The sequence below is a fragment of the Periplaneta americana genome, chromosome 2 (genome assembly GCF_040183065.1).
Source record: "Periplaneta americana isolate PAMFEO1 chromosome 2, P.americana_PAMFEO1_priV1, whole genome shotgun sequence".
NCBI classification, from domain to species: domain Eukaryota; kingdom Metazoa; phylum Arthropoda; class Insecta; order Blattodea; family Blattidae; genus Periplaneta; species Periplaneta americana.
The window spans coordinates 132,055,470-132,069,255 of NC_091118.1; the positions used below are offsets into that span (position 1 = coordinate 132,055,470).

The 13,786-nt window shown below is 37.5% G+C and overlaps 1 protein-coding gene across 1 annotated transcript in view; it reads left to right on the forward strand.

Moving 5' to 3' along the window:
- zfh1 (Zn finger homeodomain 1) overlaps positions 1-13,786 on the forward strand; it is a 105,533-nt gene that overhangs the window by 35,396 nt on the left and 56,351 nt on the right. Inside the window, exon 2 of the mRNA XM_069818443.1 lies at positions 4,740-5,134. Coding sequence (XP_069674544.1) covers positions 4,740-5,134 — 395 coding nt within the window. The remainder of the gene's footprint in view (positions 1-4,739; positions 5,135-13,786) is intronic.

A 13,786-nucleotide genomic window follows, 5' to 3' on the forward strand; every position in this document is an offset into this window, starting at 1 on the left:
TTTAGTAGGTTATTTTACGACGCTTTGTGCACATCTTTAGCGTCTGAATGAGATGATAATGCCGGTGAAATGAGTCCTGGGTCCAGCACCGATAGTTACCCAGCATTTGCTCATATTGGGTTGAGGGGAAAACCTCGGAAAAAATCTCAACCAGGTAACTTACCCCGACCGGGACTCGAATCCGGGCCACCTGGTTTCTCGGCTAAACGCGCTAACCGTTACTCCACAGGTTTGGACAGTAGGCCTAGATATTAGCAATAACCTCCCTTCTCTCGTAACTTAATCACGTAGAAATCCCATTTCTACCCATAAGTTATAATAGAAGAGTGGATGAGTTCACAGCTCTGCCTGCCCGAATTCATTGCAGCGCCACTGACAACCGTGGTTGACTATGACGATGGCGAAGAGGTCAGCTGCAATAATTATGATTATTGTTGTAATTATCGCAGTTATAAACTTTTGCTCCTAGTGTAATGGAAGTAATGGTCTTATTATCAAAATTCTCGAAACTTGTAAGTAAAAGACTTCCTCAGAACTTCTCATATCTCGTATCATTGGCGACTACATAATGTGTCTTCGTTGTCTTTGACCCTTGTCAAACATTTTTTACCTCTTCGGTGACTAGAAAGTCGTAAATTTTCGATCTATTCCTTGTATGAAACAACGCAAATTGTCTTCTTAGCAAGCAGATGTTCTTATTTGAGTTATCGTATTTTTTGTACTGCTTATCTCTTCTTGGTAGGCAATATTTACAGCTGAAACCACAGGCGAAGAAGTTGTGATGCGGTTTGCAGGAACAGGATTTACGTAGGCATTCTAAACAGTAGCTGTGACTTGTGGCATTTATCGAGCAGCCTCCTGTGGTTTGCTTGTTTAAAAATTTAACCCGGATTAAAATTTTGATAGCTGTCATTAGTCATGTTCTATTATTAGAAAGAACTGTTGTTTTCATGTAATTATCCCTTAAGACTGCGTGCGTCATTGTTTCTACTGCATAACACCCAGTAACTGTAAGAAATTCTTTGTTTCGAAATCTACCTCTAAACAAACATAATAGGTTTATAAAATAAATAAATAAATAGTCTCGAGTACATTTTATGTAATAGGGAATAAAATTTGCCGGCTTAGGTAACTTGTAACACTATGCGGAAATCACTGTTGCGATGTATGACCGTCCCTAGAAATTTTATCCGTTAATGTGATATCCTGTGCCTAAACTTACGCCACGGCAGTCCCGCTAGCCTTCATTTTGATGTGTAGATCTAGATCAAGTTAAGGGAAGTGGGTAGTGATGTCTTTGCGATTAAAGAATTTCAGTACAAAAGTTTAGTTCAATATTTCTAGGCTTTTAGTGTTCAGAGTGGAATAAAAGTTTCCATGGATAAACAATCAATCATTCTGAATTCAATGGTATAAAAGACAACTAATTAGTTTCGTATTCAAGTGCAAAAAAAAGCCCAAACTGATAACCTGTTTTCCCACTTTGCTAAATGTACCACATTCTGGATGTGCACATTACATGCTACAGTCTTCACTCATATATCTTGTACTCTTCCAAGATACCAAGTAATGTATATTATAAATTCTAAAGCAAAATTTAGTTAAGTATTTCACCCTTAGGCTTTTAGTGTTCAGAGTGGAATAAAAGTTTCCATGAATAAACAATCAATCATTCTGAATTCAGTGGTATAAAAGACAACTAATTAGTTTCGTATCCTAGTGCAAAAAAAAAAAAAAAAAGCCCAAACTAATAACCTTTTTTCCCATTTTGCTAAATATATCTCATTCTTGATGTGCACATTACATGCTACAGTCTTCACTCATATACCTTGTATTCTTCCAAGATACCAAGTAATGTACATTATACATTCTAAAGCAAAATTTAGTTAAGTATTTCACCCTTAGTGAAACTGAAAAATATTGAACTTTGATTAACAAGTTTTTCCATTTTTTCAATGCGTATATATTTTTTTCCCTCGTGTAATGGTTTTATTCTTGAACAAAGTAGGTCTACTTTGTAGAACATAGGCTGCAAAAAATACTGTAAACAATTTCATGTAAATTGATTCAGTAGTTTCAGAGAAAAATGCGCTTAAGTTTGAAAAAATATCAACTTACGAAAAACTGCATTAAAAAAAATAAGGGACTATGGATTACATGCGACGCCAAATTTAAGAGGCCATTTAAAGGGCTTATCTACTGAGATACTCCCACAATATATGTACATTGTTTTAAAGATAAAGTTTTGCACTTTTTTTAAATAGAAAATGAAAAATAGGATTTTTGACTTCTGATCACTACCAAGTCCCCTTAAAGAAGAGTACAAAGATTCGATACCGTAAGCGAAGACTGACTGCTAATAAACTAACCAATAAAATTTATAGTTTACATTAAACTATATTAAATGAATATTGTCCACAACCCAAACTGAGAATTTAGAAACATTCTGTCGCTAAATAACCTGCAGTTGATAGATGCTGTTAGACGCAGGATTCCGTCTTTTTAATCATCTTTACTTCTGCTGTATCGAGTGGAGTAGAAGAGACGGACGAACCTGTCACAAACTGGATTATTGCAAGAAATATCTTTCCTTCGAGACAGTCATTCGTATTCCAATAAGTTCCGAATAAATTCATAGAATATCTAGAGAAATAGAAGATATGCTGACTGAAAATAGGAGACTGCCTTAATTAAACTTTACTTGCGTGGGGTGGAACGATGAACGTCACCTAAAAAAACACAAGATGTCAGTTTGACAGTGAACAAACATCCATGCCCTCCGCGGGACCGTGTTGTTATGAGTTTGTATTTATCACATTGCTGTAAAACAAACATTTATAAAGTTTCATAGCCTATCTATGTTTTATACCTAAATTCATATGAAACTCGAGAGAGTGAGTCAGATCTGTGTACTTTTATTATTTGTGTCACTATTTGATTTGTGTTCGTTACGAACACCTCTAGATGTGGTTGACAGAAGATCTTCCTGGACAGCCATACTCTGGCAGTATCAAAAATTCCATTCCTGAGATGGGAGCCTCTGCAGTAAGCCTGCAAATGATAAAGGATGGATAGACGAGAGAAAAATTCTCTCTGGAAACTGGACCCGAACCCGGGCTTTCAGCTCTACGTGCTGACGCTTTATTCACTAAGCCACACCGGATTCCAGTCCCGATGCCGGATCGAATCCCCTCAATTTAAGTTCTATCTCAGTTTTCCCTTTGGTGACTTACTCTCAAGTACTGTAAATGCCTGATATAGCGCGAACCGGAGACTTAATTTTCTTTCTTTCTTTCCTTTTTGTTGGTTTTAATCTCTTCCTTTTCTGTCTTATACGCCATTGCGGGTAGGAGAAGGAGAATCACTAAATCACACACTAGACATCTCATAAGTGCGGGCCTACCTAGTCATGTACGAGTAATTATAGTCCCTTCGCTCTAATTTCCGGCAGCCAATCGCGTTGCAGATCGGCTACATTTAAACGTGTGCGTCTTGTGATTCGCTGACGAAGACGTTATTCATTTCTTAAGGCTCGATAAATACTTAATATAATCGCCCGCCATTTTGGCTCTTTGGTTGGTGTTCGCAGAAAGCACACGAAGACGTTATTTGCCGCTCAATTATTTGCTGAATTACAGTGCGTTTGATTTATTATCATAGGAGCTACGACATGATAATGTTTAACGGTGCGGCAAATAGATTCCTCGTATGGTAGCTCGGCAACGAAAGAACAAAAATGGCGAACTATACTACCTACCTAGACTTTATAGAGCCTTCACTTCCTAAGACGTAAGTAAAGAGGAGGAGTCACGCCGGGAATAACAGCTTCGCGACTATAGCATGGCACAGTACCACCGTAAAGACATCACAGGACAATCACAAGACAAGGGACAAACACTCAGTCCCTTGGACGGAAGATGAATTTTTTCCTTAATTTATATTTTACCCCTATAATATTTTTAACATGTTAAGGCCATTTATTGCGAATAATAGGATTATTAAAAAATCAGGAAAAAGTTTGGCTACTTCGTTCTCACAGGAACTTCTGTTTCATTTGTTTCGCTAATGTTGCTACGGCAATTCAAGGCATTTTACCATTACACTTGTGATGACAACAGCATAAATGTTGTTCCCATATGTGTCGGGAAATTGTGATGTACAGTAGTTGCAAAAAAAAAAAAAACCGGACCGACCTTTGTAGCTGATTTCACAGCCTTGTTCACTCCGGAGCACGATAGACTGGTAACTAAGACTTTCGTGGTTCGAATCCTGCCTGGGTAAGAAACTTTTTTTTGTTCCTTATTCAAATTTATTCCCAATACTTTTCGATTGCTGGTAAAATTAATGTTCTGGGAATAATATTTTAATTAAATAGTAAAATATCGCTGCAATCGAAAAGTATTGGGAATAAATTTGAATAAGGAACAAAAAAAGTTTCCTTCCCAGGCTGGATTCGAACCACGAAAGTCTTAGTTACCAGTCTATCGTGCTCATGAGTGAGCAAGGCTCTGAAATCAGCTATCAGGGTCGGTCCGGTTTTTTTTTCCACTACTGTACTTTATGTGCCATTCACAAACTGGAACTTGGTAGCCTCTATGAACTGAAAATCATTGACTCTTATCGGTGTTGAGAATATCAGTTTCTCATTTATGTATTTTCTGGAAGTTTTTTTACCTAATCAAGAAACGCGCCAGACTAAACAGTGATATTAACGTCGTTCTTTCTTTTTTCCCCCGCAGTCCCTCTGTCCGCAGCCGGCGTGGGTAAAGGCTTATCCCCAGGATCCGGCGCTGACGATGTCGGCGGTGGCGCGGGTGGTCCAGGGATAGGATCCGACTACTTCATCAAGTGCCCTCAGTGCCAGAAAGGTTATCCGGGGTTCCAGGCGCTCAAGGAGCATGTGGAGTCTTCCCACCCTCCCCCGCAACACCTCGGCGGCGGGGACGACGGAGGCGCGACCGGGGTGTCGCAGCCCACATCACCTGTCGGGTCTCCTGCCCCTAACACGCCTGTGGGGGCCGCAGCGGGAGGTGCTCCAGGCGGGGGGTACGCCTGTGCCCAGTGCAACACTAGCTTCCTGCACAAAGACCAGCTGGAGAAACACGAACTTCTGCACTCCCCCAACGCGCAGGTGGTAAGTTATTAATTACTTAGGCCTACTTGTCTGTGCAGTCTTACATGAGAATAGGCGGGATAGGAACCACCAGCTCAGTAATCAACCACGTTCCATATCTCACTTCTTAACATAATTAACGTAAGAGCCACCTCACTTCACTCTACTTTGTATGGACTTAGTCAATTGATAAGGGGTCATAATATAAATCATTATTTTGGAGTTTCTGGACCCATTGGAATGCTACACAAAGCTCCCTACTTTCATAGTTCATGTATTTATAGATCTAATAGTAAATGGTACCATAAAGCATTTCGTTTTCGTCATGTGAATCCTCTGCTATTTTGACGTGACTCAACACGTCACTGAATTTCTGTAAGGTTACCGGCTCACACGGCAGGAAGTGGTTAAAATAATTTTTTAAAGAAAAATATGACTAGGTCTGTCTTTAGTCTGTCCATTTTTATCGACTACAATTCGTGGTCTCTCCGATTCAGACTATATAGCTCTGTTCTATGAGAAATGAAGGTGAAGGTTTGACCAAAGAGGGTGTAAATCTCACCTATTTGACCAGCGTTCTTTATTAGTAAGCCAACTATATGCTGGGCCCAGAATACTGAGGGTCATCTTAAGAAATTCTGGAGAGAGTGAAGTAAAGCACAAAGTGGATCATGTTAAATGTCGCATGGAGGATCCCCAGTCTGACTTCATTTTAAAATCTTTTTATTTAATAGGTGTTTAAAATCTTTTTATTTAATAGGTGGGACAATTATTTTTTGTCTCGCTCTTCTCTTGTATTCTTACCCTTCTCTTGTTGTCTCGTCCTTCTCTTGTTGTTTCGCCCTTCTCTTTTTCTCGTCCATTTGTTGTCTCGTCCTTTTCTCGTTGTCTCGTCCTTCTCTTGTTGTCTTGCCCTTGTCTTGTTTTGTCGTCCTTTTGTTGTCTCATCTCGTCTCGTCCTTCTCCTGTTTTCTCGCCCTGCCTTTGTTTTGTCGCTTGTCCTGTTTTTCGTCGTCCGTCCTCTTTTTTTCGCCGTCCGTTTTCGCCGTCCGTCCTCTATTTTCGTTGCCAGTCCTCTTTATTCGTCACCTGTCCCCCTTTTTTTCGTCCTTTTTCGCCGCCCGTCCTGCTTTTTCGTCTCCCGTCCAACTTTTTTGTCGCCCGTCCCTCTTTTTGTCGTCCGTCCCCCTGTTTTGTTGCCCGTCCTTTTGTTTCGTCGCCCGTCCTCTCGTTTAGTCGGCCTTGCTCTCGTTTCGTTGCCCGTTCCATTGTTTTGTCGCTCACTTTCTTGTTTTATCGCCCGCTCTCTTGTTTTCTCTCCCGTTTCGTTGTTTTATCGTCCGTTCTCTTGTTTTCTCGTCTTCTCGCCTCTCTCTTACAAAAACCATAGAGCAGTAAGGCAACATGACTAGGCTACACCATATGGTTATTTTAACGCACGTTGTAAAGTTGGTAGTTACAGTGTCTAGCATACTGCCACTGGAATTTCTACTTCTGTAAGTTGCGGGCGCCGTAGATCTGTTTGTAGCTCTGACCAAGTGAATTTCTAGTGAGCACTCTGTTGTAACTCATTAATAGAGTCTACTGGGATTAGCGAATGAAGCTTTACCTTCATAATGCATTAAGCCTTCATGCTCTGGTGCCGAGAGACCACGAATAACGTCATCTTCAATATCAGACTTAAACGGAGTGATTCTTTTGGCTGAATACATTGCGCCGCTTCAATCTCTGCAGCGATAATGTCTGTTTTCCACTTCCTGTGATACACTGTGCCTGACATATTGAAACTTTGGTATGTTTCTGAGTTTTAGTTTTAGTTTGTCATTGTTAGTCGAACGGCAGTATGTTTTCTTGCATCATTGCTGCTTCTGTGTCGTAATTTTATTACGCGTAGGCCTAATATGAAGGGGAATTACTGTAATGTCGCAGAATTCGATTTCGAGATTTTCAAATAAGTGTATTTTTATGTAGGCCTACAGCTCGCATTATACTATATTTGGCACCTTTGCAATGACTTCTAATTTCTGTAAAAGAAATCTTATAGCCTAATCCGGTTGCAGAAGTTCTGGTTGTCATAGTTTTGAAGCATCGTGTGGTTCTTCTATTATTACCGCGTCACTTGACTACGGTTTAAAATTTGACGCGGGCAGAATCTATTAACTGCCCAAACGGACTATAACTCTCAGGCTATGTAGTCTTCTTCCTAGACGACTGGACGGATTTTATTTTTACAATTTTTACAATTACTTTTGTAATTATCTGCGAGTCAATTCGTTTGGGAAGTAAAATGCAATGTTGACTTCTATTAGCCTAATGACTGTAGAAAAAAGAAAGTTGGAAAGAGCACAAATGTGTTTTATAAGCTCCTTGGTAGGTGTTACCCTAAGAGATAGAATGAGTCAAATAATAAGGAGCCAGCTCGGAATAAAATCGGTACAAATAGAGGTTATTCGAGACTATAATTTGAATGGCAGCAGCATGACGTGAGGATGCCCATAAGCTACGCGTTTTCCATACTAAGTAAGTTTGTGTAATTTCACTGGGAGACGAAACGTAGTAAGTCCATGGACTAAATGGAAACAGCAGTTCCACTGTCCTCTGAACGGGAATTAATTAACTCTTTGTTTTTTGCTGAAAGAAAAATATAAAATTAACTTGAGATTTTTGAAACCTTACCTTCAAAGTTGCACATAGTCGTTCGTTACTCAAAATGTGCACCAACAATGTTCTTGTCTATTTATTACGTAAGAAAATATCAGTTGAAATGTTCAGAATGTATGTCTTCAATTGCCGTGGCTTGTTTACAAAATTACGTTCAGTAATAGATGTATGCCGGTTAGTCAACAAAGTTATCCATTTCTCTAGGTTTCTAGCGAGACGTGTTCTGTTGAAAGGATGGCACTCTTCGTTGCTATTGATATGATATGATATGATATATATTTATTCATCTATCATATATCTGTAAGACAGACCTGTTACGATTCTATATTACCCCATATCTGCCTTACTTTACAATTTTAGTCACCTATGCAGTCTTAAAGTTATACACACACACACACAGTACAAGATCAATTTAATACACCATTACTTTTAAGTTTCTCTTCCCATTTGATCTTCACTATCATTAAAAATTTGCCCAATTTATTTAACTCTCTTATATTAGATATATTCAGGGAAAGGAAGTTCATGCCCTAAAATCGTGAAGAATATGTAAGTTATGCATTTATGCTGTAAAAATAGATAAATATGCTACAAAATATGCATTATCAGTCTGAGATTATTTGAACAGAATAATAAGGTATACGTAACTTACGTTCAATCTATGGATTTTGAAGTGCTAGCCTCATTGCTGAATGCTCCATTTATGCTATTACAGTTCACAACTAAGCAGTGTCGTATGTTTTCTGTTGTCATTCTTCGCCTGTTGTCTCTCAGCATAACTTTGTAGCGCGAAAAACTTCGTTCTACGTCACAAGAAGCAAGAGGGACTTGCACAAATTCTGTGAGCTGTTCTATATAAAATTTTGTTTGTTTTTGGGGTGTTTTTCCTTCGAGAATATCTTGAATTTCTTTAAGTTGATAATAGCCAGGGTTTTTGGAAAGAATATTTGCTGTTTTCTCGTTCACTCTATCTCCTACATTTCCTCGAACCGATGTTAAACCGGATATTGTTCTATCGAAATCTGCTAAAGACTGCAGTGAAGGAATACCAGTTGCTAGCTTGAGAGGCTCCCTATGAGGGCGTCATCGTTACGTTCAAAATTCATAAACATAAATTAGTCGTGTTTACGAGGTTACACACTTTTGAATGAGGGAAAGACAAACATACGTACATAACATGCAGTTTCCTTGCATAAATGTTAAAATATTATGCTTTCATAAATAAAGGCAAAATATGCACTTTTATGCACAATAAAAGTAATACCATTGTATTCAGAAATTTGTGATTCATGTAGATAATCTTTCAGCATATTCATACAACGATAGAGTACAAATATGCAAATGCATGAACTTCCTTTTCATAGTTATATTACATATTTTCTTATATGCTACATATCTATTGATATTCAAAAATTGATTATTTATCCACTTTTCCTTGTATTGTCTGTTTCTTGACATTCTATAATACATGGAACGCGTCTTCTCCCATGCCGCAAAGGGGGCAGATATCCTTCTCTATGGTAACCCTCCTGTTTTTCAATTTCCATATTCCTAGTCTCCACCAAGCTAAGCCCATCCTCACTTTTCTATTATTTATTCTGACATATTATTCTTGCTCCCATGACATTTTAATGTCCTTATAGTTACTTAATTTTCTTAATTCGTTGAGATTTCGATATAATTCCTACCTCGTAGTTTCATTACATCTCTCTTTTACGATTTTACAAATTACATTTATATTCATTACTCCAATTTCCTTCCATAACCATCTTAGATCTACTGTACTCACCTTGTTCTTTAAATCTTCTAGCCAATTGGATTTCAAATTCGTGTCCCGAAGAAACTACAAACACTTCTTCTCAATGGCACTATCCTCGTTGCTATTGTATTCTGTAGATTCCTGGGATGCCAAGTAGAGAAATTCGATTGTAAAGCAAGTTGGATACGTGTGAATGTGAATAACTTTCAACCTTTACTTAATGCAGAGATTGTGTCAATTTTTTCGTAGTATGGGTAATATGAAAATGTGTTGTTAACTAATGTCTATTTTAAGTATATAGAATGGGATCTCTCATTAATCTATAATCTAGGATTGTGGGGACCGAAACTTTAGCTTTTGTCATGTAATGAAGATTGTCATTAGTGCAGAACAAATTTCCCCATATTTCAGTGTCGGAATCATTTCCATTGTGTTGCATTGTAATTAAAATAACGACATGTAAACATGTTGAGGAACCACAAACCAAACAGCACTTAATGAGCTGTTTAATGAATGTTTTCGCTACTCAAACATTGGTATAAGTATCAATTTTGTACTGTATTTACTGTGGAAACATTTCCGTTGCATTCCATTGCATCCTCATAAATAAAATAAATCTCTTAGCTTTAAACTGGTCCTCTAAAGTACAAATGAGAACATTTTCTTTAATGATAGGACTACTGCATGTAAATAATTGCGACTTATGATCTTAGATTGAAAAATATATTGACACTATTTTTAGTTGGCATTGTAATGTATATAAGGCCTATATATCGGGATTTCAATGTCTTTGACATCTTTAGATTGCCCTTCTCCATTCTTCTTTATTGCGCTATAGATTATCTTCCAAATTGCTGTTATCCCATCTCGCCAGGTAGTTCTTGGTATTCCCTTCTCCCTTCTTCCTTCTGGTATTCACTCGAATACACTTTGCACGTGCCCATACAATCTCAACTGATTTGTAATGTGCTGTTTTTTTAACCGTGACTCTTTCGTATTGGCATGAAGATTAAGAGAATATCGTGTTACAATAGGCCTATGTGTAATTTGCGCTTCTCAAACTTTTTTTTTCTTTTTGCTGCGGAACACTCTGTTTTTCAGACAAAAACTACCATGTCACTAAAATTCACAATTAACTATGTCTGATTAAAAAAACATGACATTTCTTCTTCTTCTTCTTCTTCTTCTTCTTCTTCTTCTTCTTCTTCGGTTGTTTCGGTTCAGTAGTCCATCATTTTCCAAGTCTTCCCTGGTCTCTTCGTGTTTTTGGTCTATATTGCCACATTAGTTTCGGATAATGTGTTATTTTTCGTTCCCTGTGAATGCTCAAATCATTTTATTCTATTTTTTTTTTTTTTTCCAGTCTTGTATAGTCAATTTTCTTGTTAAGTTATCTTCTCTTTCTTTCCGTCCTGTTTCACTTTCCTAATGCCGTGTCTAGCTTCAGCTTCTTGTTTTTGTTCTTCTTCTTTTCATCCCATTATTTTACTGTATTATTTGCATTTTAGCGCAGTTTTCTTCTTCTCTCTATTTTTTTTCTTGGTTTAGCTACATTATATTTTCCTCTTATACATAACTTATTTAATTATTTCTCTCCAGCTTCTTCCTATATACCTCACAACTCGTCATGCCCTTTTCCTTCACTCCATTTTTTATCCTACTCTTTGTTAAATTCTTTTATCTCTGTCGCGTCTACAAGTGGTGAGATCGAATCAAATGAATTGACGCAGGGATAAATGGAGGGAAAACGACTGAAAGGTACACGAGCGCATCTCCTAATTCGAATATGTGAGGAAGAAACTATGCGATCTCAAAACCTGTAGGCCACTTGTCTCTGTCCGTTTGTCGTCGTTCCAATGAATGAACCTAGAGAAATTTTAAGGTAAAAGCCGAATGTTATGGTGTATATTTGTTCTTTACGGGGCCAATTCGGCAAAAATTTTTCTGTTACCTTAATGTAGGAAGTCTCTGGTTAGGGACCAACCTAATGCGCTTGTTATCTCTGCGGTAGATATAATTGTAATTTAAAAAGTGAATTTTATTTTCGAACGCGAATATTGTAATGATATGCCTCATCCTCTACATAGGCCTACTTATAGAAATATATTAATGATATCACCGTATAAAGATTTCCGGTACTGTTCAAGAACGTGTTCGGTTCGACGATTTGTAGTCCCTACAAACAATATTAAGTATTCAAAATTTTGTACGCAGGGCAAGTTTTTTTGCGTTATCGAACTGTCCCTCAGTCTTTCTATGCATGGAAATGATTAACATTGGTATATTTATTTTCATATTTGTTCAGTAAGCTTTTATTATGTCGGAAATTTAAATTATGTATCCATGCTGAATATTCAGACAAGGAAAGCCAATTGAAATGCTTCGCATGTGATTCGTGCAATATTCAGATTATCTAGTAGATGTATTTTTTGACAAAATATGACGTTGTTACATTTTGTGTGATTATTATAGGATTCGTTTTTTCTTCATTAAATATATTATGAAATTTATTGGATATTATTTTGTTTTCGTTATTGATGTAATTTAAATAAGTTATTTCCCTATAAGTGGCTATAAATATTGGAGAAAATATATGAGTTATCTATTTTCTGATCTACTCAATACTAACTTTAACAATTATTACAGTGGTTAGATCACATCAAATTTCATTTATCAATCAAACAATTTTTAATAGGAAATGAAATATCCACAGTAAAATTCTTAATATTTACCACTATGGTAAAGTTGGGAAGTTTCGTTCTTCATTTCCATTTTATACAATTTTGTTTGAAAACAATAGGCTTATATCAGGCCTGCACATGATAGTCGCACGTTTTTTCTAAAATATCAATTTCCGAAGTTTTCCCCAACCGTAAGGCAAATGTCAGGTAATCTATGGCGAATCTTCGGCCTCATCTCGCCAAATACCATCTCGCGATGACCAATCCCATCGACGCTAAATAACCTCGTAGTTGAGAGAGCGTTGTTAAATAACCAAGTAAAAAAATCAAGGAACGAATCTTCGTAGCCCATGAACTCTTTGAGATACGTTAGTCAGGAATGTACTTCTGGTTTGTGCTGGCCAGAAGCTTGTTTCGAAAATGTGAAACAGTCTTAAAATCTCCATTTTCTCTTTGTTAATAATTATCTTCCTTATTTAATCTTTTATTAATTCATTTTTCCTCTGCCTTATCTTTCTTCACCTGTTTATTTTTTTGTTCCTGTCCTTCTCATTTCAACTTCAAACATCCTTCTCTCTTTATAGATTTTCGTTTCCTATTCACATTCAATCTTACTCTTCCGACATTCTTTCGCATTCTACTCTTTGTTGTCTTCCTCTCTCTTTCCTTCTTTTGTCTTCATTTTCTTCCTTGTGTTCATCCTACTTACAATTACATGTCTTGCTTGAAGTATGTTTTTCATTCACTTATGGATTGGAAAATGGAAATTCAGGACGAATGATCTTCATTACTAACAACACTATTACAACAGTACTCAACAACTTTCAAGAATTGTGTCCTTTGGGCCGGTCAGTTCTCTCTTAATTCTAGGCTTCAAAAAGTAGAGTGGCTTTGGTCGAGTGATCAGCATATTTCAAGCCCATCACTCACGATAGCACAGAGAGAATGAATATAATTTAAAATTTTAACACTATTTCATTTATTTATAGGCTACTGTAATTTAACGCTTGGGCTGTACACTACAGTTGTATATAACGCGTATCAGCGGAAGTTCGGATGATATTTGGAAGTGCTTTGGCATCTGTTGGGCTACAGGGCGCGCAGTTCGGAAACCACCGGCTTGCTATGCCCGTGGTTATGGTCTGTGTGTTGACTGTATTCTAATACTATTTTCAGAGGCAACAAAGTGCACATGTGAGTATAGAGAGGTTCTGAGAGCTAATTGACAAAACATAAAACATAACTCTTTTGATAGGTCAGCCCGCCATTCTGCTGTCATAACAGTTTTAAAAACTTTACAACACAACAAGGCGTGTCTCGCTCCTTCTCCCTTCTCTGTCGACCGCCGTTAACTGGAAGGAGAAAAGGTTCATACACTGGGTCAATTTTTTGGTCGCATCCATTTCTCTTTCGTCATATCTAAATTTATCATCTTGCAGACTGGGTTGCCTGCTCGCCTGGTCGGCTGTATTTTTTGTAGTTATTACTGTTGCTGCGTTTGTATGGAATAGGATGTCGAGGGGTCTTCGCCCATGCACTGTGTATATTGTGGCGCTATTCCTCATTTGTATT